This window comes from Mobula hypostoma, chromosome 11 (assembly GCF_963921235.1).
Source record: "Mobula hypostoma chromosome 11, sMobHyp1.1, whole genome shotgun sequence".
NCBI classification, from domain to species: domain Eukaryota; kingdom Metazoa; phylum Chordata; class Chondrichthyes; order Myliobatiformes; family Myliobatidae; genus Mobula; species Mobula hypostoma.
In genome coordinates, this window is record NC_086107.1 from 98,909,984 (window position 1) to 98,937,496 (window position 27,513).

General features: G+C 50.8%; 1 protein-coding gene across 1 annotated transcript; it reads right to left on the minus strand.

The window, feature by feature from the left end:
• Positions 1-739: 739 nt before the first annotated feature.
• adsl (adenylosuccinate lyase) lies at positions 740-26,912 on the minus strand. Its single transcript, XM_063062621.1, has 13 exons — positions 26,714-26,912; positions 23,564-23,767; positions 21,591-21,635; positions 21,422-21,501; positions 20,832-21,003; positions 19,074-19,120; positions 17,361-17,451; positions 15,772-15,841; positions 15,010-15,157; positions 14,805-14,895; positions 9,242-9,331; positions 3,499-3,675; positions 740-1,818 (listed from the first exon to the last, which is right to left on the minus strand). Exons 1-13 carry the CDS (start codon positions 26,876-26,878, stop codon positions 1,732-1,734), a joined length of 1,467 nt encoding a protein of 488 aa, XP_062918691.1. The 5' UTR covers positions 26,879-26,912; the 3' UTR covers positions 740-1,731.
• Positions 26,913-27,513: the final 601 nt, after the last annotated feature.

Below are 27,513 nucleotides of genomic sequence, written 5' to 3' on the forward strand. Positions count from 1 at the left end.
CAAAGCAGCATCCATGATCAGGGACCCCCACCACCCAGATCATGTCCTCTTCTCGCTGCTGTCATCAGGGAGAAGGTACAAGAACCTCAGGGCCCACACCACCAGCTTCAGGAACAGTCACTACCCCTTAACCATCAGGCTCTTCACCCAGAGGGGATAACTTCACTCACCCCATCACTGAACTGTTCCCACAACTTAAGGTCTCACTTTCAAGGACTCTACAACTCAAGCTCTCGATATTTATTCCTCATTTATTTATTATTATTGCTTTTTCTCTCTTTTTTTGTACTTGCATAGTCTGTCGTCTTTTGCACATTAGTTGCCCGTCTTTGTGTGTGGTTTTTCATATAAATTCGATTGTGTTTCTTTGTGTTTACCCTAACCCACAAAAATAATCTCAGGGTTAGTTTATGGTGACATATGTACTTTGATAATAAATTTACTTTGAACCTTATCCATCCCCATCTGCCTCCACCTGACTCCTCCCCCTCCGCACCTCAACTTACATCATTCCTCCCCGTTATCGCAGAACAGCATAGTACGCTACAGGCCATTCAGCCCACAGTGTTATGCTGATCTTGTAGTGAAGACTGATGCAAAATACTTCTAACTCATCTACCACCTTCTTGTTTCCCCATTATCCCCAGATTCCCTTTCTATAGATGAAGCTGGGTTAATTGGTGGAACTAGAGATGTTTATTGAATCTTTTCAAATGATTACTCAAATCAACATTGAAACACACACAAAAAAAATCTGTTCTGAATGACATTTCAAGAGGACTTTATTTTAAAAAGATGCAGCACAGAGCTATACAGAACCAACCGGAATACCTGTTTGGCCACTGAGGATACACCAGCTCCTAGCTGGAATAGATTGACACAGGTATGTAACAGGAGCCTCAGCTGCACCATCACTCTCAAGTTTTACTGGGATCACGCAATGGTTTTGAGTGACATTTGGAGTGGAAATTGGTGGAGATATTTCTTCAATCACACATCCATGTGAATGGGAGGTGGGGGCGAGATTAGTTCCCTCTGAAATGGGAAACAGACTTTCTTTCCTGTTTGTGCTTCACAAGCAAAGTAATGCTGAGCTTGGGCACATCTGACTAACATTTTCAATCACTACTTATCAAGACCTGCTCCCAGAGAGATACATGCTCTCCCCAGGTTCTGATCCCGAGGACTGTCCGTTACCCAAATGGTTCTCCATCAGAAACGTGTCTCCCTGGCAATATACAGACCAATTTGTAGTCAAACCAGAAATAAGAGATTCAACACACACAAAATGCGGGAGAAGCCCAGCAGGTCAGACAGCATCTGTGAAGGGAAACAAACAATGTTTTGGGCTGAAACCCTTCATCAAGACAGTTTATTTCCCTCCATTGATGCTGCCCGACTGGCCAAGATCTCCAGCATTTTATGCGTATCGACAAACCAGGATGTTTAATTCAACCACTCCGATTTCCCTGCAAGATACAATGATGAAGTTCCCACAAGGCAGAAGACCCCCGCCGTCCCACAGCAGCCGGCAAATCCACCCCACCAGTCTCCGAAACCGTACAGGCTACCCACAAGTCGGGTGTTTGTGACCTGGGGTGACCTGTCCTCATTCATACACTCTACACAAATGGAACACAAGTCAAAAGCACAAGTCCCACACGCACCCTGCTCCACACAGAGTCTTCGATGAGCTGCCGTACCGGGTGTGGGGACCAGGCTCACAGCTTCTCACAGCTCCAGCTCAACCTTCCCCTCCATTTGACTCGCGTAGGGGACCAGCATCGGGCGAACCTCCTGCTCCAGGAACCTGATCACCTGTCGGGGCAGAAATCAAATCCAACTAATCCCAACACAGTCTGTCACACTCACTAGGTGCTTGGGGTGCAGAGTCAAATGTGGAAGGGTGCCTCGATTCACCCAGGAAACTCAACTATTACAGAGAGACGAGGGTAAGGGAGAGACAACAGGAGGGCAGACTGAGAGAAGATTTAGCTCAGTATTAAGTAATGGGTACAGAATATAGAATAGTGGACTCGCCCCCCAGAGAATTAACTGTTCTATAGGCTAATAATAATATTTTAATTTGAATTTGTTCACTGCCTTGGAAATACTTGGATGCTTTGTACTTTGTGTATTTTTGCCCTGAATACACCTTTGTAGTTTAGTTTTTTTAAAAAGTCTAGCTCGGGGCATCGGAGTTCAGAGTTCAATTCTGGCACCTCCTGTAAGGAGCTTGTACGTTCTCCCCGTGACCGTGAGGGTTTCCTCCAGGTGCTCCAGTTTCCTCACACAGTCCAAAACTGTACTGGTTAGTAGGTTAATTGGTTATTGCTAACTGACCTACAATTAGGCTAGGGTTAAATAGGTGGATTGCTGGGTAGCATGCGTTGTTAATACGGTGCACCTCCGAATAAAATAATTTCGAGTACAGGAGCAGGGAGGTACTACTGCAGTTGTACAAGGCCTTGGTGAGACCACACCTGGAGTATTGTGTGCAGTTTTGGTCCCCTAATCTGAGGAAAGACATCCTTGCCATAGAGGGAGTACAAAGAAGGTTCACCAGATTGATTCCTGGGATGGCAGGACTTTCATATGATGGAAGACTGGATCGACTAGGTTTATACTCTCTGGAATTTAGAAGATTGAGGGGGGATCTGATTGAAGCGTATAAAATTCTAAAGGGATTGGACAGGCTAGATGCAGGAAGGTTGGTCCCAATGTTGGGGAAGTCCAGAACGAGGGGTCACAGTTTGAGGATAAAGGGGAAGACTTTTAGGACTGAGATGAGGAAAAACTTCTTCACACAGAGAGTGGTGAATCTGTGGAATTCTCTGCCACAGGAAACAGTTGAGGCCAGTTCATCGGCTATATTTAAGAGAGAGTTAGATATGGCCCTTGTGGCTAAAGGGATCAGGGGGTATGGAGAGAAGGCAGGTACAGGGTTCTGAGTTGGATGATCAGCCATGATCGTACTGGAAGGGCCGAATGGCCTACTCCTGCACCCATTTTCTATGTTTCTAAATCTTTAAAAAACATTCCTGCATACATGTGTGAAGGTACCATAAGGAACTATGTGACTGCAGTAGGGTTCCGATTCAAGAGGACCAGGACTTCCTGTCCACAATCTTGTCTATTTGTTTGTGCATGCATCATCATAAAATCGACTACATTGTAATAGTGATGACAGAGAAGGGGCATTGCTGCCGAGAAGGTGGTGTGACAGGCACTTAAGATGAGGGGAAGGGAAGAGAGAGAGAACAGGGTTCTCTAGTTACATGACAGCTGTGGGTGCGTTGGGTACATCGAGAACACTCGGCTGAGAGCCACGTGAATGTGTAGTGGCATTTTCGAAGAGAGGGCGGACAGGTAACAATGACAGAGCAGGGAGTGTGGGTGGGTCGCAGCGAGGGGTGTGGGGAACACCAAGGGACACCGGGCAATGGCACCCTGCAGCACGACCAATTACTTTGCACAGACACAGCCGTCCACTCTCACCTGCTGTGGGGCACACCCGACGAAGGATTTGGGGTCAAGCAGGGCCTGCAGCTGCTCGTGGATCGGGCTGAAGTAGTGGTCCTTTTTAATCCTGCAGATCAGATCGTTGTCGCCTCCCTCCTGCTTGACCACAGCAGCTGCCTGCTGAGAGAGGACACGGATTCGCTCGTGGCAATCCTGTAGGAGACAGGAGGGGCATAAATCACGGAGAAGGTTATCACACTGACACTAGAGCCACATCAAACACACTCCATGTGACCAGTGGCCAGCGCTCACATTCACCAGAACCGGGAGTGCTGTACACATCGCTCCCAGGTGACAGACGCCCGACTTCCGTACAGTGCTTTTATACGAGCAAGCATTAGGGAGACTGCCAGGATGAATTTCCCAACTGTACTGGAGTTGGGAGGCACCTACTGCCGTGGGAACTCGGTTTCGGTTTCTAGCTCGTGAATATATCAGGCTACGAACAGCTCTCAGGAACGAAACACTGCCGTAACTGGAGAGGGCTTGTGTCTGCAGACTGAATCACGTCTCATTCACAGGAGACACACTCCAATTACGAATGCATCTCCGGTAGCCCACGCAGTGATGGTCCTCACCAGGCTCTGGAACCAGAGGAGATAACTTCACTCGCCCCATCACCAACTGTTCCCACAACCTAAGGACTTACTTTCGGGGATTCTCCATCTCATGTTCTCAATATTTATTGTTCATTATTAATTTTTTTTCTACTTGCACAATTTTTGGCTTTTTCACTTTGGTCGGTTCTTTGTCCTGTTGAATGCGGTCTTTTATTGATTACTGCCTTTTGGATTTATTTTCCACAAAAAAATGAATCTCAGGGTTGTATATGGTGATATACACTCTATATACTTTGACAATAAATTTTCTTTGAATGTGTGCTCAGGTGTGACTGCAGCAGACACTGCTCGTGACGTCTGCCAGCCCTCACTCGGTATGCTGCTCACTACTGTGTTAGGGAGGCCACCCTGCCTCTGTACTCACAGACAGACTTCACCTACAGCAGCTGGCAGAGTGGGCAGTGGCTTCCCCAAGGGAAGGCACCTTGTAGGCACCGCCTGAGCAGTTTCCTACAGGGACTTGCTGTCTTATGAGGCAAAGCTGGCTGCATTGTGAACATTTAAGCTATATTAATGCGATTTTACAAACTGCATTTCAGCATTATAATGCAGTAACGCAATTTCTGCACCATTGCACTGGTTCTCAAACATCTAAAAGGACCCAAACTGCAGAACGACAGAATTTCTGAATTACAACCAGAGTGAACTGCTCTCTCCACACACCTCACTCTAACACAGGTAGAACGGCTGCCCGTTCCCCACTGACGTTCAGGGGATGATCTGACTATCTGCTCAAATACACATTCAACCAAATTCTCCCACTACACCAACCCACATCATCGAATGCTCCCTTTCCTCAGATCCCTGTCAACCACTGACCATTCCCTCTCCCCGGACCGTCAACACTGACCATTCCCTCTCCCCGGACCGTCACCACTGACCATTCCCGCTCCCTGGACCGTCACCACTGACCATTCCCTCTCCCCGGACCGTCACCACTGACCATTCCCACTCCCCGGACCGTCACCACTGACCATTCCCTCTCCCCGGACCGTCAACACTGACCATCACCGCTCCCCGGACCGTCACCACTGACCATTCCCTCTCCCCGGACCGTCACCACTGACCATTCCCACTCCCCAGACCGTCACCACTGACCATTCCCGCTCCCCGGACCGTCACCACTGACCATTCCCTCTCCCCGGACCGTCACCACTGACCATTCCCGCTCCCCGGACCGTCACCACTGACCATTCCCTCTCCCCGGACCGTCACCACTGACCATTCCCTGTCCTCAGATCCCCGTCAACCACTGACCATTCCCACTCCCCGGACCGTCACCACTGACCATTCCCACTCCCCGGACCGTCACCACTGACCATCATTCCCTCTCCCCGGACCGTCAACACTGACCATCACCGCTCCCCGGACCGTCACCACTGACCATTCCCACTCCCCGGAGCGTCACCACTGACCATTCCCGCTCCCCAGACCGTCACCACTGACCATTCCCGCTCCCCGGACCGTCACCACTGACCATTCCCGCTCCCCGGACAGTCACCACTGACCATTCCCACTCCCCGGACCGTCACCACTGACCATTCCCACTTCCCGGACCGTCACCACTGACCATTCCCTCTCCCCGGACCGTCAACACTGACCATTCCCTCTCCCCGGACCGTCACCACTGACCATTCCCACTCCCCGGACCGTCACCACTGACCATTCCCACTCCCCGGACCGTCACCACTGACCATTCCCACTCCCCGGACCGTCACCACTGACCATTCCCGCTCCCCGGACCGTCACCACTGACCATTCCCTCTCCCCGGACCGTCACCACTGACCATTCCCTCTCCCCGGACCATCACCACTGACCATTCCCTGTCCTCAGATCCCCGTCAACCACTGACCATTCCCACTCCCCGGACCGTCACCACTGACCATTCCCGCTACCCGGACCGTCACCACTGACCATTCCCTGTCCTCAGATCCCCGTCAACCACTGACCATTCCCACTCCCCGGACCGTCACCACTGACCATTCCCTCTCCCCGGACCGTCACCACTGACCATTCCCGCTCCCCGGAGCGTCACCACTGACCATTCCCTCTCCTCGGACCGTCACCACTGACCATTCCCTCTCCCCGGACCGTCACCACTGACCATTCCCGCGCCCCGGAGCGTCACCACTGACCATTCCCTCTCCTCGGACCGTCACCACTGACCATTCCCACTCCCCGGACCGTCACCACTGACCATTCCCTCTCCCCGGACCGTCACCACTGACCATTCCCGCTCCCCGGAGCGTCACCACTGACCATTCCCTCTCCCCGGACCGTCACCACTGACCATTCCCTCTCCCCGGACCGTCACCACTGACCATTCCCTCTCCCCGGACCGTCACCACTGACCATTCCCTCTCCTCGGACCGTCACCACTGACCATTCCCTCTCCTCGGACCGTCACCACTGACCATTCCCGCTCCCCGGACCGTCACCACTGACCATTCCCACTCCCCGGACCGTCACCACTGACCATTCCCACTCCCCGGACCGTCAACACTGACCATCATTCCCTCTCCCCGGACCGTCAACACTGACCATTCCCACTCCCCGGACCGTCACCACTGACCATCATTCCCTCTCCCCGGACCGTCAACACTGACCATCACCGCTCCCCGGACCGTCACCACTGACCATCACCGCTCCCCGGACCGTCACCACTGACCATTCCCTCTCCCCGGACCATCACCACTGACCATTCCCTCTCCCCGGACCGTCACCACTGACCATTCCCTCTCCCCGGACCGTCACCACTGACCATTCCCCCTCCCCGGACTGTCACCACTGACCATTCCCTCTCCCCGGACCGTCACCTCTGACCATTCCCACTCCCCGGAGCGTCACCACTGACCATTCCCGCTCCCCAGACCGTCACCACTGACCATTCCCGCTCCCCGGACCGTCACCACTGACCATTCCCGCTCCCCGGACCGTCACCACTGACCATTCCCTCTCCCCGGACAGTCACCACTAACCATTCCCACTCCCCGGACCGTCACCACTGACCATTCCCACTACCCGGACCGTCACCACTGACCATTCCCTCTCCCCGGACCGTCAACACTGACCATTCCCTCTCCCCGGACCGTCACCACTGACCATTCCCACTCCCCAGACCGTCACCACTGACCATTCCCACTCCCCGGACCGTCACCACTGACCATTCCCACTCCCCGGACCGTCACCACTGACCATTCCCGCTCCCCGGACCGTCACCACTGACCATCACCGCTCCCGGACCGTCACCACTGACCATTCCCTCTCCCCGGACCGTCACCACTGACCATTCCCGCTCCCCGGACCGTCACCACTGACCATTCCCTCTCCCCGGACCGTCACCACTGACCATTCCCTCTCCCCGGACCGTCACCACTGACCATTCCCTGTCCTCAGATCCCCGTCAACCACTGACCATTCCCACTTCCCGGACCGTCACCACTGACCATTCCCGCTCCCCGGACCGTCACCACTGACCATTCCCTGTCCTCAGATCCCCGTCAACCACTGACCATTCCCACTCCCCGGACCGTCACCACTGACCATTCCCTCTCCCCGGACCGTCACCACTGACCATTCCCTCTCTCGGACCGTCACCACTGACCATTCCCTCTCCCCGGACCGTCACCACTGACCATTCCCGCGCCCCGGAGCGTCACCACTGACCATTCCCTCTCCTCGGACCGTCACCACTGACCATTCCCACTCCCCGGGCCGTCACCACTGACCATTCCCTCTCCCCGGACCGTCACCACTGACCATTCCCACTCCCCGGACCGTCACCACTGACCATTCCCTCTCCCCGGACCGTCACCACTGACCATTCCCGCTCCCCGGAGCGTCACCACTGACCATTCCCTCTCCTCGGACCGTCACCACTGACCATTCCCTCTCCCCGGACCGTCACCACTGACCATTCCCACTCCCCGGACCGTCACCACTGACCATTCCCACTCCCCGGACCGTCACCACTGACCATCATTCCCTCTCCCCGGACTGTCAACACTGACCATCAGCGCTCCCCGGACCGTCACCACTGACCATCACCGCTCCCCGGACCGTCACCACTGACCATTCCCTCTCCCCGGACCGTCACCACTGACCATTCCCTCTCCCCGGACCTTCACCACTGACCATTCCCTCTCCCCGGACCGTCACCACTGACCATTCCCGCTTCCCGGACCGTCACCACTGACCATTCCCTCTCCCCGGACCGTCACCACTGACCATTCCCACTCCCCGGACCGTCACCACTGACCATTCCCACTCCCCGGACCGTCACCACTGACCATCCCCTCTCCCCGGACCGTCACCACTGACCATCACCGCTCCCCGGACCGTCACCACTGACCATCACCGCTCCCCGGACCGTCACCACTGACCATTCCCGCGCCCCGGAGCGTCACCACTGACCATTCCCTCTCCTCGGACCGTCACCACTGACCATTCCCACTCCCTGGACCGTCACCACTGACCATTCCCTCTCCCCGGACCGTCACCACTGACCATTCCCACTCCCCGGACCGTCACCACTGACCATTCCCACTCCCCGGACTGTCAACACTGACCATCACCGCTCCCCGGACCGTCACCACTGACCATCACCGCTCCCTGGACCGTCACCACTGACCATTCCCTCTCCCCGGACCGTCACCACTGACCATTCCCTCTCCCCGGACCGTCACCACTGACCATTCCCACTCCGTGGAGCGTCACCACTGACCATTCCCGCTCCCCGGACCGTCACCACTGACCATTTCCGCTCCCCGGACCGGCACCACTGACCATTCCCTCTCCCCGGACCGTCACCACTGACCATTCCCACTCCCCGGACCGTCACCGCTGACCATTCCCTCTCCCCGGACCGTCACCGCTGACCATTCCCGCTCCCCGGACCGTCACCACTGACCATTCCCGCTCCCCGGACCGTCACCACTGACCATTCCCTCTCCCCGGACCGTCACCACTGACCATTCCCTCTCCGCAGACCGTCACCACTGACCATTCCCGCTCCCCGGACCGTCACCACTGACCATCATTCCCTCTCCCCGGACCGTCACCACTGACCATCACCGCTCCCCGGACCGTCACCACTGACCTGCCGGTTCTCGCCGGCCTTCACCATGGCCATGATGATGTTTTCGGTGGCCATGAACGGCAGCTCCTGGCGGATGTGGCGCTCAATCACCTGCAACAGAAGATGACACGGGATGGGAGCCGGCTGCAGGCAGTGTCACGGGGGAAGAAGAGTCAGCAGAAAGGACGTGGCTGGGGAAGGGGGAGGGGTGTAACTCGAACAGGAGCCCAGCACAGAGAGGGTGGGAAAGGAGAAGGACTGTATCTACAGATAGTGAAAGACACGACACCAGCAGCTCACAAGCCATTCTGCCATCATACACTGACCCCGTATCCCTTTGATAACCTCAGGCCATGCACAGTAAGTACGAATACCAGGAAATCCCCAGTGAAAGTCCGGCAGTGATACACTCTTCATTGAAGCCCCTTGCACACACTGGCTGTACCCGCTCTGTGCAACTGTTCCTTGTAGCTGGGTCCATTGCTTTCCCCACACACGCGCTGCTGTGTGCTTCACATCACAAGATGCCTGACTTACACACAGTCTAGGGTTTTAAATTGTGGGGACCGTGACTTTAATTTTGATAGTGACACAGTCAGCACTGCCTTAATATTATGATCCATTGCCTTGAAACAAAGCTCACCGTTTCCTTTAAAAGACTAAACAACGTCCCAATCTCCTTGCCTCGAGGTGAAGAAGCTTCAAGACGGGACGATGGTCGGCTCCGCTATTCGCTGATTAAATCAATGAGGGAGATTGAGGTGTCGAGGTGCATGTCGGAGGTGAGCGAGGGTTCTCTGATGTTGGACAGGGAGCCAGTGTGGCCTACTGCTGCGCCCGGAGGGTAGGCCCGTGTGCTCGAGCCGTGTATCTTACTTCCCACGATGTTGGGGATCGATGTCTCGTTGTTAGTTTTTTTTTAATGTGGGGGAGGGGGATGTGAGGCCAATGTTCTTATTGCGTTTTTGTGTGGGTGAGGGGGGTGATGCTAGTGTTCCCATTCCATTTCTGTGTGGGGTGTGGTGGACTTGCTGTTTCTCTCTGAACTGACTTCCATTGTTTTCTTTGTTTGGTGGCTATCTGGAGAAGACGAATCTCAGAGTTGTATACGACATAAATACTTTGATAATAAATGAAACTTTGAACCTTTGCCTGTCATTTCAATCTTCTGCACTCTTTCTCAGGTGGTCTAATTCAATCCATCGGTGCTGACGTGGGTGGCAGGGTGGAGATGCGTCTCTACCAAAGGAGGTACAAGGTGTTCCCTCCCTCCGCTAGCCTTGGGCAAGGTGTGGCACCTGCTTTGCCCCCGATCAGGGTCATGTGAAGCCATAGGAGCAGGTAGTGCGTATCACAAGTCCTGGTTATGTGACCACTGACACCAGGCAGACAATCTCTGAACAGTATTGATAATGGCCGGGGTCACCCGTCTTGTTGAGACACTGCCCAGAAGGTGGCAATGGCAAACTACCTCTGCCAAGAACAATCCTGGTCATCATGATCACCCACGTCATACGACAGGGCTCATAATGATGTGTGTTGATGTGTGTTGGCCTTACCACCTGCTCAAAAAGAAAGAGTTGTGGTGTCTTTGAGAGCAGCAAGATCTAGGCCTGTCCCCACCGATCTAGTTCATAGGTCTCTTTCCTCTTAGGACAGTAAGAGAATTCACTGTCTGTAGGGACCAGCTGCAAATGCGCTGTGGAAACAAATTCACACCACAATGCTGGGTGTGAATCCACAGCTTTGACAACAGACCCTCCAAAAAACACTTCCACAGATGTCCTATTGGAAGTGGTTACATCTCAGGCTGGTACAGCAGTACAAATGGGCGGGAATTTAAGAAGCTGCAGATTGCAGTGGACTCTGGTCAGTAAGTCACGAGGTCATCCCTCCCCACCATCCAGAACATTTATAGGAGGTGCTGCCTCCTGAAGGCAATATTCAAAGATTCCCACCAGCAGTGCCATACCATTGTCTCACAGGTATAGAGGCATGACGACCCACATCAACAGCATCAAGAACAGCCACTCCCCTTCACCTATTCGGCCTTGAACCAACCTGCACACCACTAATCACTACAGTATTCCAGCACTATGACTCGCACTTTAATTACCTTTCGCGAAAAGTGGACTTTTTTTTCCTGTTCTAATTGTATTCTCACTTGTGAAAATTGTATTTATTTTAATGTTTAATTGTTACATGGCTGTGATGCCACAAGTTTTTCCCCATTACACCTGTGCCATGACTATAAATGTAAGGAGTTAGTACACTCTCCCTGTGAGAGTGTGGGTTTCCTTTGGGTGCCCTGGTTTCCTCCCACAGGTCAACAATGTACTAGTTAGTAGGCTAATTATTCATTGTAAATTGCCCTAGGATTAATATTTATTTATTTTTATTTAATGAAGTACAGCATGGAATTCGAGCTGTGCCTCCCAGCAATCCCCCAATTTCATCCTTGCCTAATCATGGAACAATTTACAATTACTAATTAACCTTCCAACTAGTACGCTTTTGGACTGTGGGAGGAAACCAGAGCACCCGGAGGAAACCCATGCAGTCACGGGGAGAACGTACAAACTCCTTACAGGCAGCAGCAGGAATTGAACCCGGGTCCCCTGCACCGTAAAGCATTGTGCTAACCACTACATTACCGCCCATTCGGGGAATACTGAACGGTGCTGCACCTCTTGTTGATAAATAAACTCCAAGTTGACTAACAAGGAGAAGATGGCAACGCGACGGCAGCGTGCGCAGCCACTTCGGTGGTGATTCTGTTATCTGTCAAGTAGGGGACCGCACACAATTCTGATTTGATGGAGACGGGCGTGAGAGCACGGAGGAACATCTGGAAAATTTCTGAAATGCCCGCTTCGCTGCCGCTGCTACTGTGTGGTAATCGGAATCTCCGGAGCAGAAGGCCCCGAATCCTCGGCTTTGCGTGTTTCAGCGCCCGGGGAGAGGTCGAAGGCGCTCGGCAGAGGATGGCGCTCGGGAGGCTGTATCGGAGAGGCTGGTCAGAGGCTCGAAGTTTTCAGACGGATGGACTCAGTGTCGGCTGCTTCCAAGGCAGCGGCAAGTTGACAGTGCCTGGCAGAGAGTTTCCCCCTTTTGCATATCTCGACACTGTTTTATCACCCCTTGTTCAATCCCTTCCGACCTATGTTCGTGACACTTCTCACGCTCTTAAACTTTTCGATGATTTTAAGTTCCCTGGCCCCCACCGCTTTATTTTCACCATGGATGTCCAGTCCTTATATACTTCCATCCCCCATCAGGAAGGTCTCAAAGCTCTACGCTTCTTTTTGGATTCCAGACCTAATCAGTACCCCTCTACCACCACTCTGCTCCGTCTAGCGGAATTAGTCCTTACTCTTAATAATTTCTCCTTTTGCTCCTCCCATTTCCTCCAAACTAAAGGTGTAGCTATGGGCACCCGTATGGGTCCTAGCTATGCCTGCCTTTTTGTTGGGTTTGTGGAACAATCTATGTTCCGTGCCTATTCTGGTATCTGTCCCCCACTTTTCCTTCGCTACATCGACGACTGCATTGGCGGTGCTTCCTGCACGCATGCAGAACTCGTTGACTTTATTAACTTTGCCTCCAACTTTCACCCTGCCCTCAAGTTTACCTGGTCCATTTCTGACACCTCCCTCCCCTTTCTAGATCTTTCTGTCTCTGTCTCTGGAGACAGCTTATCCACTGATGTCTACTATAAGCCTACTGACTCTCACAGCTATCTGGACTATTCCTCTTCTCACCCTGTCTCTTGCAAAAACGCCATCCCCTTCTCGCAATTCCTCTGTCTCCGCCGCATCTGCTCTCAGGATGAGGCTTTTCATTCTAGGACGAGGGAGATGTCTTCATTTTTTAAAGAAAGGGGCTTCCCTTCCTCCACTATCAACTCTGCTCTTAAACACATCTCCCCCATTTCACATACATCCGCTCTCACTCCATCCTCCCACCACCCCACTAGGAATAGGGTTCCCCTGGTCCTCACCTACCACCCCACCAGCCTCCGGGTCCAACATATTATTCTCCGTAACTTCCGCCACCTCCAACGGGATCCCACCACTAAGGACATCTTTCCCTCCCCCCGTCTCTCTGCATTCCGCAGGGATCGCTCCCTACACAACTCCCTTGTCCATTCGTCCCCCCCATCCCTCCCCACTGATCTCCCTCCTGGCACTTATCCGTGTAAGCGGAACAAGTGCTACACATGCCCTTACACTTCCTCCCTTACCACCATTCAGGGCCCTAAACAGTCCTTCCAGGTGAGGCATCACTTCACCTGTGAGTCGACTGGGGTGATATACTGCGTCCGGTGCTCCCGATGTGGCCTTTTATATATTGGTGAGACCCGACGCAGACTGGGAGACCGCTTTGCTGAACATCTACGCTCTGTCCGCCAGAGAAAGCAGGATCTCCCAGTGGCCACACATTTTAATTCCACATCCCATTCCCATTCTGACATGTCTATCCACGGCCTCCTCTACTGTAAAGATGAAGCCACACTCAGGTTGGAGGAACAACACCTTATATTCCGTCTGGGTAGCCTCCAACCTGATGGCATGAACATTGACTTCTCTAACTTCCGCTCGGCCCCACCTCCCCCTCGTACTCCATCTGTTACTCATTTTTATGCACACATTCTTTCTCTCACTCTCCTTTTTCTCCCTCCGTCCCTCTGAATATACCTCTTGCCCATCCCCTGGGTCACCCCCCCCCGTCTTTCTTCCCGGACCTCCTGTCCCATGATCCTCTCGTATCCCCTTTTGCCTATCACCTGTCCAGCTCTTGGCTCTATCCCTCCTCCTCCTGTCTTCTCCTATCATTTTGCATCTCCCCCTCCCCCTCCAGCTTTCAAATCCCTTACTCACTCTTCCTACAGTTAGTCCTGACGAAGGGTCTCGGCCTGAAACGTCGACTGCGCCTCTTCCTAGAGATGCTGCTTGGCCTGCTGCGTTCACCAGCAACTTTGATGTGTGTTGCTTGAATTTCCAGCATCTGCAGAATTCCTGTTGTTCTCCCTTTTGCTGCCCGCTATCGGGGACTCGGGAGTCGATCGACTCGGGGACTTTGAGACTTTATTTACCGTGCCCATGGTTTGTTCTTCATCAAATTACGGTATTGCTTTGCACTGCTGTAACTATATGTTATAATTATGTGGTTCTGTCAGTGTCAGTCTTTGGTTTGTCCTGTTTTCTGTGATATCACTCCGGAGAAACATTGTGTCATTTCTTAATACACGTATGCATTTCTAAATGACAATAAAAGAGGACTGAGTGTTCTCATAATCTAAGACTGAAATTCAGTTGCAGCAGCTCTTTAGCCAAACGGAGACGCAGGAGACTGCACAGCTGGAACCAAAACAAAAGTGCAGTGGATGAACTCGGCAGTATCACTGGGGGGGGAAGAGGAACTGCAAACACTTCATTTGGGTTCTGATGCTGAGTCTCCAACTGAAACATTGACAATTCCTTTGCCATCTCAGATGCTGCTCGACAAGCTGAGTTCCTCCAGCCAGCAGCTTGTGTTCGTCACTTTAACCGAGCAGCCCGATCCCCCCCCACAGAGATCATACCTTAGGGTACACGACCAGCCCCTCCGTGATGTTCTGCAGTGTGCTCAGGATAACATCGGCGGTGAGGAATGCTTCCGGCAGGCAGATGCGCCTGGAGGGTGGAGAGAGAGAGAGGGGGGGCAGTGGTGAGGTTTAAACATGTGGGAGTCCGTGTCCCGATGGAGCGGCGGGGCGGTACGGTACGGAGCGAGGCGGTGGGGGTCACCTGTTGGCGCTGTCGTCCAGGGTGCGCTCGAACCACTGCACGCTGGCAGTGTGCAGGGGGTCCAGGATCAGCGTGGTGAGGTGGCGAGACAGACTGCAACAGCGCTCGCTGCGCATCGGGTTCCTCTTGTAGGGCATCGCGCTGGAGCCTGCAAACAGCACGCACCACTGAATGGGCTGCCGTTGGCCACTGCAGAACCCTAGCCAACAACCACCAACCCCACACACCCCACCATCCACCCAATACCTAGCCAGGTGAAGATAGCCCAAGTAGGGAGCTCCACTGCCTCAAAAACAGTGGCACCCATCATTAACGACCCCCATCACCCAGGACGTACCCTCCTCTCACTGCTATCGTACAGGAGTCTGAGGACCCACACTCAGCGTTTAGGAACAGCTTCTGCCCCTCGGTCAATCAGCACTACCTCTTACGCACTATTTATTCTTTATTGTAATTTATAGTAATTTTAAAATAATCCTTCACTGTGCAGCAGACACAGAACAAACTTCTTGACACACGTCAATGGTAACAAGCCTGATTCTGACCCAGTGTCTGGAAAACTTGCCCGTCCACTCTGGGGCTCCCTAGGGCTGAGTTGCTCTTGGCTGTGAGGTGGAGTCACAGCCGGCTGGAGGAACGCACGTAGCCTCCAACCACTGCCATGTGCAGACATTACTCCATCCCTCCTCCTCCCCCCCGACCCCCCGGGGCTGCATACAGGCCCCAAGTTGTCCAGGCCCTTCTCACCACTACGTTACTCACCAATCTGCTCCTTCTCAAAGGGCTCTTCGATCTCCTTCAGGTTTGCCAGCAGGCGGATATCGGTGCAGATCTGTGAAAATGATCTGGGATATCAGTCATAGGGCCATACAGCATGGAAAGAGGCCCTTCGGCCCAACTAGTCCATACTGACCAAGATGTCCACTGAAGCTAGTACCATTTGTCCACGCCAACGTTTGGTGTATCTCTGTCTCTCTCTCTCTCTCAAAACCTTTCCTAAACAAATACCTGTCCAAGTGCTCTTTAAACGTTAATGTACCTGCTTCAACCACTTCCAGCCAGCTCCTTCACTATACTGACATATAAAATCTCTCCCCTCCCCACTCCCATATGCTGCCGAACAACACAGAATCACTGACCCCCCCCACCGTCCCTCTCGCTCACCGCCACAGAACAGGGACAGCTCTGTAAACACAGAGCATCTCTTGGGTCATAGAAACATAGAAAATAGGTGCAGGAGTAGGCCATTCGGCCCTTCGAGCCTGCACCGCCATTCAGTATGATCATGGCTGATTATCCAACTCAGAACCCTGTACCAGCCTTCCCTCCATACCCCCTGATCCCTTTAGCCACAAGGGCCATATCTAACTCCCTCTTAAATATAGCCAATGAACTGGCCTCAACTGTTTCCTGTGGCAGAGAATTCCACAGATTCACCACTCTCTGTGTGAAGAAGTTTTCCCTCATCTCGGTCCTAAAAGGTTTCCCCTTTATCCTCAAACTGTGACCCCTCGTTCTGGACTTCCCCAATATCGGGAACAATCTTCCTGCATCTAGTCTGTCCAATCCCTTTAGGATTTTTTACGTTTCAATAAGATCCCCCCTCAATCTTCTAAATTCCAGTGAGTATAAGCCTAGTCGATCCAGTCTTTCATCATATGAAAGTCCTGCCATCCCAGGAATCAATCTGGTGAACCTTCTTTGTACTCCCTCTATGGCAAGAATGTCTTTCCTCAGATTAGGGGACCAAAACTGCACACAATACTCCAGGTGTGGTCTCTCCAAGACCTTGTACAACTGCAGTAGTACCTCACTGCTCCTGTACTCGAATCCTCTTGCTATGAATGCCAGCATACCATTCGCCTTTTTCACCGCCTGCTGTACCTGCATGCCCACTTTCAATGACTGGGTCATGGGCCTTGCTTTCCTTGCCACCTACACACCGTTTGCCAGGACAGGAAAATCCCACAGTGAAATCGAGCTCCAAGGAGTCAATGTTTCCCAGGCTGAGCACACCCACCCTGGGTAACACCTGCCCCCCAGCACCAGTCCTGGGTTATCTCAGTCACAAACACAAGGAAGTCCAAAGCAATGCACACAAAATGCTGGAGGAATTCAGCAGGCCAGGCAGCATCTATGGTCATATCAGGTTGCGACCCTTCACCAGAAATGGAAAGAAAGAGGAAAAGTCAGGGAGTTTTCCAGAGGCTGCCCGGCCTGCTGAGTTCCTCCAGCATTTTGTGTGTGTTACCTGGCTCGTTTTCACACAGTGCATAGTTCTCAGCAGCTGCACAAAATCCACAGCCTTCCCCCACCCACACTGACCGGACGCCAAACGGCCACTCACTGACCTTGTGTACTGTTGCCCCAAGGCTCGAGAGGACAGCCAGCGAGTCGATGTCCACCTTGCGGCTGTAAGTCTGCCCTGTCACCATGTAGGTCCTGAGGGGCAGGGCAGAAAACGCTTAAGACGATGGAGCTGGGAGGAATGAGGGTGGCCCTCTGCTACTGGAACCTTGCCAGGAGTCGAAGGAGAAAGGGCCAGGGAGAGTAGGTAGAGCAAAACGGACACTGCTCACAGTAGGAGAGGAGGGCGAGGGTGTCCATTCCAATCACGAGGGGATGGAGGATTCCAAGTCTCCTACAGATACACTGCTTTTATTTATTCATTCACTAACGGGATGTGGGCATCGCCAGCTAAGCCAGCATTTATTGCCCATCCCCAGCTGCCCTTGAGAAGGTGGTGGTGAGCTGCCTTCTTGAACCGCTGCAGTCCCTGAGGTGTGGGTACACCCACTGTGCTGTTAGGGAGGGAATTCCATGATTTTGACCCAGTGACACATTTCCAAGTCAGGATGGTGAGTGACTTGGAGGGGAATTTCCAAGTGGTGGAGTTCCCAGGTATCCGCTGCTCTTGTCCTTCTAGATGGTGGTGCCTTAGGAGCTTTGGTGTGTTGTCGCAGTGCATCCTTGTAGATGGTACACATGATGCAACTGCTGGAAATATCCTGACTTAGTTGTATCGTGGTCTGGTAGTAACTGTTCTCAAACCTGGTGGTACGAGTCCTGAGGCTCTTGTACCTTCTATCTGATGGCAGCAGCCAGAAAAAAGCCTGGCCTGGGTGGTGGGGATCTCTGATGATGGATGCTGCTTTCCTACGACAGCGTTGCACATAGGTGTGCTCAGTGGTGGGGAGAGCTTTACCTGTGATGTTCTGGGCTGAATCTACTACCTCTTCCGTTCAGGGCTCTGGTGTTCCCATGGTGTTCCCATACTAGGCCGTAATGCAGCCAGTCATTACTCCTTCCACTACACATCTATAGAAGTTTGTGTGTGTTGGCACGTGGGCAAATGGTTAAGGCATCGGTCTAGTGATCTGAAGGTCGCTAGTTCGAGCCTCAGCTGAGGCAGCGTGTTGTGTCCTTGAGCAAGGCACTTAACCACACATTGCTCTGCGACGACAACGGTGCCAAGCTGATCAGCCCTAGTGCCCTTCCCCAGGACATCAGCGGCGTGGAGAGGGGAGACTTGCAGCATGGGCAACTGCCGGTCTTCCATACAACCTTGCAAGGCGCAAATCCATGGTCTCATGAGACTAACGGATGCCTATTATAAAAGTTTGTCAAGATTTTGCCAAATCTTCGCAGCCTTCTAAGAAAGTAGAGGCACTGTTGTCCTCGTTTGCACACTTTTGCCCCCACTCTCATGCATAACTTACGTTGTTATGGGTCACAGAGTGTATGTATCATGGCACAGATATTTTGCATTGTACCCGTATCCTCATCACACATCTCCATATGACAATAAGCTCAACAGGACTTGACTTGAAAGGCAAGAGTGGACACATTATTGGCACGGGGACAGAGAGCAGACAAATATATTGCCAGCTTTGTGGATGCACTAGTACAGACAGACTGATCACACGAGGGGAAGCGAGATTGGATATGGTTCACAGGGGGTGGCAGGCCGAGAGGGGCAAGAGGAGGCTTGCTGGTGTGTGGGAGCAGTGACTGCAGGTGGACAAACAGCCACGGACGTCGTTGGTGGACGGAAGATAACTTACTGTTTAAATCCTGCCATCTCAGTCACCAGGCGATCGAGCTCCTCGACCTGAAAAAGAGGGAGTGTGAGAAGCAGAGCGGTGCACTGAGGAGGGAACCCGCCCGGGCTGCCTGAACATAGGAGCAGGAGTCGGCCATCTGGCCTGTCGAGCCTGCTCCGCCATTCGATAAGACCATGGCTGATCTGGCCATGGACTCATCTCCACCTACCTGCCTTTCCCCATAACCCTTAATCCCTCTATCTATCCAGCCTTGTCTTAAATATGATGTAGTCTCCACTGTTTCATTGGGCAGAGAATTCCACAGATTCACCATCCTCTGAGAAAAGCAGTTCCTCCTCATCTCCGTCCTAAATCTACTCCCCCGAATCTTGAGGCTATGTCCCCTAGTTCTAGTCTCACCTATCAGTGGAAACAACTTTCCTGCCTTCATCTTACCCATCCGTTTCATAATTTTATATGTTCCTATAAGATCTCCTCTCATTCTTCTGGGGCCTGGGCCCCTCGCTGGGCAGCGAGGGTGGAGTTAGAGGAGGGTGAACAGCAGCTCTTGCACAGAACGGTCAGCAAATTGTTTGCTTCCATGCCGCGTGCTTTCAAAGATAAGATCTATAACAGAAGTCTACAGAAAATGGAGTTACCTCTTGCATTTTAAAAAAAGGTAAATGTATGCATTTATAAAAACCATTTCACAATCAGAAATGTTTCACAGCCAATTTAGTGCTACTGTACAACAGTACACTCACTGTTGTACTTCAGCAGCTTGTATGTTAACACAGTACAGGTCCTCCCGAGATTACCTGCGAACAAGCACTTGGGAGACTGGATGGATGGATCTGTCAGTCGCTGTGGGGCTGTAGGCACCTTCTGCCATGTGGGAACTTGGTTTGTGGCAGAGGACACCTTTCTGACTCGCAAACTGTCCGCATTACGAACAGTTTGCAGGAAGGGAACCCGGGGAGGGTCTGTTGTGAGGGTGGCCACTAACTTTGTAATGTTTAGGGGAATGAATTCTGAACAGGGAGTCGGGACAGCAAACCTCCTCTTCATCAGAGTAGCGCAGAGCAATCATCCAAAAGGCAGCATTCAACCGTTCAAATTTTTTTTACTTTCAGGTGTCTGCAAACCTTCTGATGCAGAAAGGAAACAAGATCCAGCTGACCCAGGGTTGTGAAACCGTAGATTGCCCTGAGGGTGGAGTGCAGGAATGACTGAACAGAACTGACAGGCTGATGAGGAGTTCAGGGGTAAAACAACCAGATGGGATTTAAATACTATCCCACCACGGGCAGAGCAACTCGAGCTTTACTCACATGAGCACTTAGGAAGTTAAGTGATGTCAAATTGAATTGAATTGACTATATTACTGACATCCTTCATATAGTAAATATGAGTAAAAATCTTTACACTATGTTTCCGTCTAAATATGTAATGTGCAATTTATAGTAATTTGTAATAAGTAGTATGTACAACAGGACAGTCAATATAACATAGAAATACAATTGTATCAGCGGAATTAATCAGTCTGATGGCTTGGTGGAGGAAGCTGTCCCGGAGCCTGTTGGTCCTGGCTTTTATGCTGCGGTACTGTTTCCCGGATGGTAGCAGCTGGAACAGTTTGTGGTTGACCGTCTCTGGAAGCAGAGGTGTTGCTCAGTCCACAGGCAGGACAGGTGGACTGGGAAACTGTTCATGGATCAGAGTCCTCACTGCCGTTTGTAACAACACCGCACACCCGCTGGAACTGCTACAGCCACTCACCTTGCCGTAGTCGCCCTCGAAGAGTTGCAGGAAGCTGGCCTGGGTGCCGGTAGTGCCTTTCACCCCCCGGAATCGCAGCTCATTTCGGGCACGCTCCAGGTTCCTCAGGTCCATGCAGAGGTCCTGGACCCAGAGACAGCAACGCTTCCCGACAGTGGTCAGCTGGGCTGGCCTGGCCAATGACAGAGCAGAACCCGCTGAACAAACCAATCACAGTGTCCCAAACCCACCAATCACAGGAGAAGAGTTGGGACAGGGGAAGGAGGCATCTAGACACGAGGCAATAGGAGATCCAGCAGACTGGAAGAGTAAGAGGATTCAGATAATTAAACAGTGCAAAAGACGTAAGTGTTCATGGAGAGTTTACAAATCTGATGGTGGTGAAGAAGAAGCTGCTCTTAAAAAGTTGTATTGTTTAGGAGCAAAGGAAGAGAACCTTCAGCAGAGGGAAGATGCAAACAGACTGGGCACATGCAAAGCTTTAACTGCAGAATCAAGGTCACACAACGGGGACGATACCAACAGGAGTAGACCCCAGCTGGCCGAGAAGACACGACGTGATGCCGCCAGCTCGGGGAACTGCCACTTACTGGTAGTGGGTGAAGCCGAGGGTCGGGAGGGCAGCGTGCTGCTGGGCAAAGTCCGCCAGGCGGCCAATGACTCGAGCCAACTGCGGCAGAGGGATTGAGAGAGTCAGTCAAAGCAGCTCGCGCTCGGCAGAGGAGAAACTGCAACCATCAGCATTCAAAACAACCTCACCTTGGGCAGGAGAATGTCGAAACCATCGCGGAGAACAATCAGATCCTGGCGAGGAGAGAGTCAATCATTAACAAAAAAAGTACCCAAGCCACGAGGAGGTCACGAGGCAAGAACCAGCACGGCCGCTTAAAAGGCCATGGCAAGGAGAAGGGCAAGAACGCTATATTTAGAGGTAATCCTACCAGCACAGAATGGACAGAGCAGCTGTAAGCAATTCAGAAGACACCAGCTCGAGCTTATATTTCGCTTTGACATAGCAGATATTAAGTTAAGGCTTGGAATTCTCTGCCAATGAATTTGGTGAAATCAAAGTCTAACAGGGGTTTCAAGAGTAAATTATAGCTGCAATTAAACAATTATAATAATAGTTAAAACACATTTGGACAGGAACATGGATAGGAAAGGCTCAGTGGAATACGGACCAAATGCAGACATATTGGCTTAGCTCAGGTAGGCAACCTAGCATGAACATGTTGGGCTGAATGGCCTGTTCTCACGCCTAACTCTAAATAAACTGGGCTAGCACTAGCAGGACTACAGGGAACAACCAAGCGAATGGGATGGAGAGATTTCTCGACAAGGAGCCAGCACAGACTCAATGGGCCAAAGAAAACTACCTGAGCCACTCTCATTCCCTGATTTCACCATAGCAGGAACACAAAATCCTAATGTGCTAATATTATATTGCCACCGCATGTGCCAATCGTAACTAGTTGTGCTGTGTGTCGCTGTATGTGCAGTGGTCCCGGAGCACTGCAGTTTCATGTATGGTTGAATGACAATTGAACTTGAACTAATTAACAGGACAGGTTTGATGGAAAAGAGGGAGAAATACAGGGACGGATTTAGAGAGGAACTCAGAGTGAACAGCCTCAACACTGGCAAACAGGAGATTAGGAGATGAGTCCGTGTGTCCCAAGGTGGCAGGGCTGGAGATACAGCAAAGCATTCCACAAGGAAAATCTAAAATTCAAGCAATGCCCCGTGACTTTAATTTTCATCCCAATCCCGCTGATATACAGTTCTGTGCAAAAGTCTTAGACACACGCACACACAATGTATATAGAGCTACAGTGTCAAAAGACTTTTGCACAATATTGTAGTAATTTTATGTATTGCACCGTAGTGCTGTTGCAAAAAAAAACCCAAATTTTATGTGAGTGATGATAAACCTGATTCTGATGTGGGTCTCTATTGTGGACTGAGAGTGGGAAAGGGGGCAGGGAGAGGGGAATCACGGTTGTGAAAAGGGAAGGGAGAGGGTAACAAGATTCTGTAATGGTTAATGTGAAGTTAGGTGCAAACTAAACCTCCCTTTACTTCTTCCATCAGACTGAGAGAGCAGAGTAACTGCGCCAGTGACCTGGAGACATCTGTAGAACAAGTGGTGACCATAAAGCTGTGGATTATTGTAAAAACCTATCTGTTCTCTTGATTTCTTTCAAAGAAGGATATCTGTCATCCTTACAAAGTTTGGTTTGTATACGATTCTACACAGTTGTATGACTCTTAATCTTCCCCTGAAATGGCACAGTAGTACACCCAATTGTTTCACAAGTGGGGGGGTGGAGATTTAAAAGTCTGGGCTGAATGGTGCAAGAGGGATACAAGGAAGATCATTTTTCATTTAGTGAGTAACTGCAAGCCAGGACTTTCCACAAGAGATTTGCATCAGAACTGATGGAAGAATAATTTGCAGGGCTGTGGGGAGTGATCAGGGAATGGTTTCCTCCACTGGGAGTCGTGGCATCTGAAACGTGCTACCTGAAGAGCTGGTGGAGGCAGAGACTTCCATGAAATTTAAGAAGCATCTAGACAGGTATTTGTATCAAGGCAGAGAGAGCCACGGAGTGAGTAAGATTAGTGCAGACACGTACAGCAGCCAGCGCACACTCACGCACACTCGGCAGGCTGAAGCTGAGCCTGGGCTGTAACAGGCGGGAGGGTAAGAATGTGCACCATGATCATCTAACCGTGTTGTCCCCAACGTAACAGGAGGTGGCTCCGAGGTGAATGATGGCAGCAGCTTTTGGGCAGCAGTGAGCAAACGTGTGCACGTGGGCCATCACGTCGTGGCGAAGCCGCTTCTCCTCCTCGGCGGCCATCTTGAAATCAATGTTGTCGAGGTTTGACTCCATTTCCTGGAGTTGTTCTTCCGTGATCGGCAATCCCAACATCTGCACAAAGAGAGTGACAAGAAGTGAACAGGGCAATGCACGCCATCCCAGACTGTGGACAGGGCAGAGGGTAAGAGCATTCAGAAGGTGCAACCATCCAAATTAACAAAGATTTAGATAACATACCCAGGATGAAACTGTTTCCTCTGGAAAGTGGACCAGGCATCAAATGTGTAAATAAAGACCTAAAGGGGTAGGATAACCATTTTTGGGGATCACAAAATGGTCACAGTATAGAAGGATCACCATCTTCAGTAGTCAGCTAAAACCAGGAACTCAATACCCAGAGAGGTCGCAGAACCAGAGCTCACAGGAATGCTGAACAAGCAGCTCCAATATTGGAAAAAATTCTGGCAATAAGGACACTTTGGAACAGAGATTCCCAACCCTGGGGTCCACGGACCCCTCGATTGATGGTAGGAGTCTATGGCATAAAGAAGGTCAGGAAACCCTGCTTTACAAGATCTCTTTCCAAGAGCCAGCACAGTCACAATGGGCCAAATGGCCTTCTCCATTGTCAGATTTTACTATTTAATCTAACAGACCCTTTCACCGATTCTAATCTGTAAACAACACTGCCAATAATCTTGCTCCTTTACATTTATAACAGAAGTCTCAGGTGTGGGAGTTTTCTAATGTACCACTGCAACCTGCAGCTCATTGGTGCAGAAATATATATTTAACATTGAATTCTTCATGTATTTATAACTTTTGTAAAATGTAATGTGACAAAATGGAATCTGTACAACCCCAGAGTGCTTTGCTGGTTAGTTGATTTGTTTGGATGGAAGGCTTGCTAGGGGCGTGATTTATAGTAAGGTGTGTGTTTTATGGCAGAAAGTGTTTCGACAACAGAGAAAAACAAGACAGCTGTCATGGGGGTGGAGGACAGAAGCCTCAAAAGACAAATGGAGATGCAACGCACTTAAGATGGATGCAGATAAGAAAGGAATGCAATTAAGGATGAATTATTCGAGCCTGTTAATGTACAAAAATGTTGTTTTGAGCTGCAAGATTGAAGCTACCTACCAACATCTTAATGCATGGAGGTAGACTTTCCCTTGCAAGTAACAAAAGCACTTGTGATTTGATCCACTGAGTTTGTTGTAGTCTATTACTGTATACTTAGAAGACCTAGCTGAATGGTACACAACACTGGGGACAGTTTAAGATTTCATTACCAATTGTGAATGCACTATTTAACATTGCAACTAAATGGCATTATTCCAATTTAAAGGATATGTTCCCACGTCCAGAACTTATTCTCACCCCTATCGCACAGGAATGTTTGTCCAATGTTCTATAATAAAGGCTTTGATCAGCTTAAGTTCGTTTAGCTCAACATTCAATGCTTTAAATCAAGGGAATACCAATCCAAGGGATGCAACTTCATCAGATATTAACCCATCAGCCCAGGTATTGTGTTGGTGAGTAAGTGGTCCAATCTCTTCAAGGGAATGCCGCACCCCCATCATTGTACACAGCCAGCTTTACCCTCCTCCCCACCCACTGACCAACCCGCACTCCTCCCAGTCCTTGCTCTAACAAATTAATGAACCTCCACTTTAAATATACCCAGTAACTTGACCTCCACAACTGTACTTGGCAATAAATTCCATAGATTCACCACCCTCTGGCTAAAGAAATCCCTCTGCATGTCTGTTTAAAAGGACATCCTTCTTTTCTGAAGTTGTGCCCTCTTGGCCAAATCTGGAGTATTGTGTACAGTTCTGGTCACGGAATTATAGGAAAGATGTCAATAAAATTGAGAGAGTACAGAGGAGGTTTACTAAAATGTTGCCTGGGTTTCATCTCCTAAGTTACAGAGAAAGGTTGAACAAGTTAGGTCTTTATTCTTTGAGGGGGGACTTGACAGAGGTGTTTAAAATTATGGGGGGGATTGATAGAGTTGACGTGGTTAGACTTTTTCCATAGAGAGTGGGGAAGATTCAAACAATAGGACGTGGGTTTAGAATTAGAGGACAAAAGTTTAGGGGTAAGATGAGGGGGAACTTCTTTACTCAGAGAGTGATAGCTGTGTGGAACGAGCTTCCAGTCGAAGTGGTTGAGGCAGGTTCTATTTTGTTGTTTAAAGTTAAATTGGATAAATATATGGACAGGAAAGGAATGGAGGGTTATGGGCTGAGTGCAGGTCGGTGGGACTAGGATAGGGTAAGAGTTCGGCACGGACTAGAAGGGCCGAGATGGCCTGTTTCCCTGCTGAATTGTTATATGGTCCGAAACTCCAACTGAATTCTGCAACAGGGAATCACCTCGGAATTCTGCAATACTGACTGAATGTTGACCCAGAGGGGCCCTTCCCAAACAGCCAGCTCCCGACCCTTGCCTCTCTCTGGAAAGACAGTTAGATTCTTGTCAATTCAGTAACTGAATTGGAGAAATCATAAGACAGGAAATTGAATTAATATAAAAAGGAGGACATTCAAGTGACACAGACGAGAAGATCTGCAGATGCCGGAAATCCAAGGCAAAACACATAAAATGCTGGAGGAACTCAGTATCTATGGAATTGAATGAACAGTCGACGATTCTGGCCGAGACCCTTCATCAGGACATTCAGGTGGGGCAGGACAGAGCAAAAGGACTAAAAGTGCACAGGGATTTGAAGAAAAAGCCAATAGTTGGGTAGTGTTGACAGAATCGAGCAGGCCATTTGAGAAGGGGAAAAAAAACTTTCCAAATCGCTCTCTAGAACCATAGAACACTATAGCACAGAAAACAGGCCATTCGGCCCTTCTAGTCTGTGCAGAAACTTTATTCCGCTAGTCAGTATAGATTTAAATTCTGTCTAAACTCAGAGCTCGTTAACCCCTGCAATCCCCTCCTCCACAGTACTTCCCACCGCCAGCTCCACCAGCCTTTACCCCCAAACTCTTGATTCTGACCCCCACCTCCACTCTACGGGTCTGACCCCTGACCTCTCACCTTCTCGCCCCTCGCAAGGTACAGCCACAGCCGACGCCACGTGTTGAACTTCTTCACCTCGCTGAAGTTGAAGGCCATCTCGGGAGACGAGTACCTGCTGACCAGGGGCGAGCGATAGCGCCCGAGGTCCGCGTCGGCCCGCTCCCCGCTCGCCGGCAGCGCCATCTCTCCGACCGCATCCAGCCCGCCGCACGCCTCTGCCGACGGCGGCGCTGATTGGCGGATGATCGGCCAACGGGCTCGCAGTGCGAAGTCACGTGGTCACGGCCCCACGTGTCCCCGGCTGAATGGAGATGTAACCTTCAGCATTCGGACTGCGGGGATTAGCAAACTCCCGAGCTTGTTTCGGTATCATACATGTATTGTGGTTTTTAACCAGGATTTGTTACCTCACCCTCCATTACAGGTTGAGTCCATCCTCCACCACTCTCCCCGCTTCCTTAAATAACGGGATGATGATGTTGCCCTCCAAACTTCCGGGACAGTTCCGGAATCTATTGAGTTTTGGATAATAATGACTACAGCATTCACAATTTATACATACTTTCCCCTCCGAAACTCCGGGGTGCAGATATGCATGTCGTGGAATTTATCAAAGGTTATCTTTAGCCTTTCTTGGCTGGATTAGAGAACATATTTTACGTGGAAATGCTGTGTTAGTTGGGCTTTTTCCCTTCGGAGCGAAGAATGGGAGACGACTTTAGTGTTTTTTTAAGTTGATGGAGATAGATAACATAAAAGGCAGAGATAGAATAGACAGCTACTCTATATTTTTAACAATTCCATTGTTTTCAGGAGTT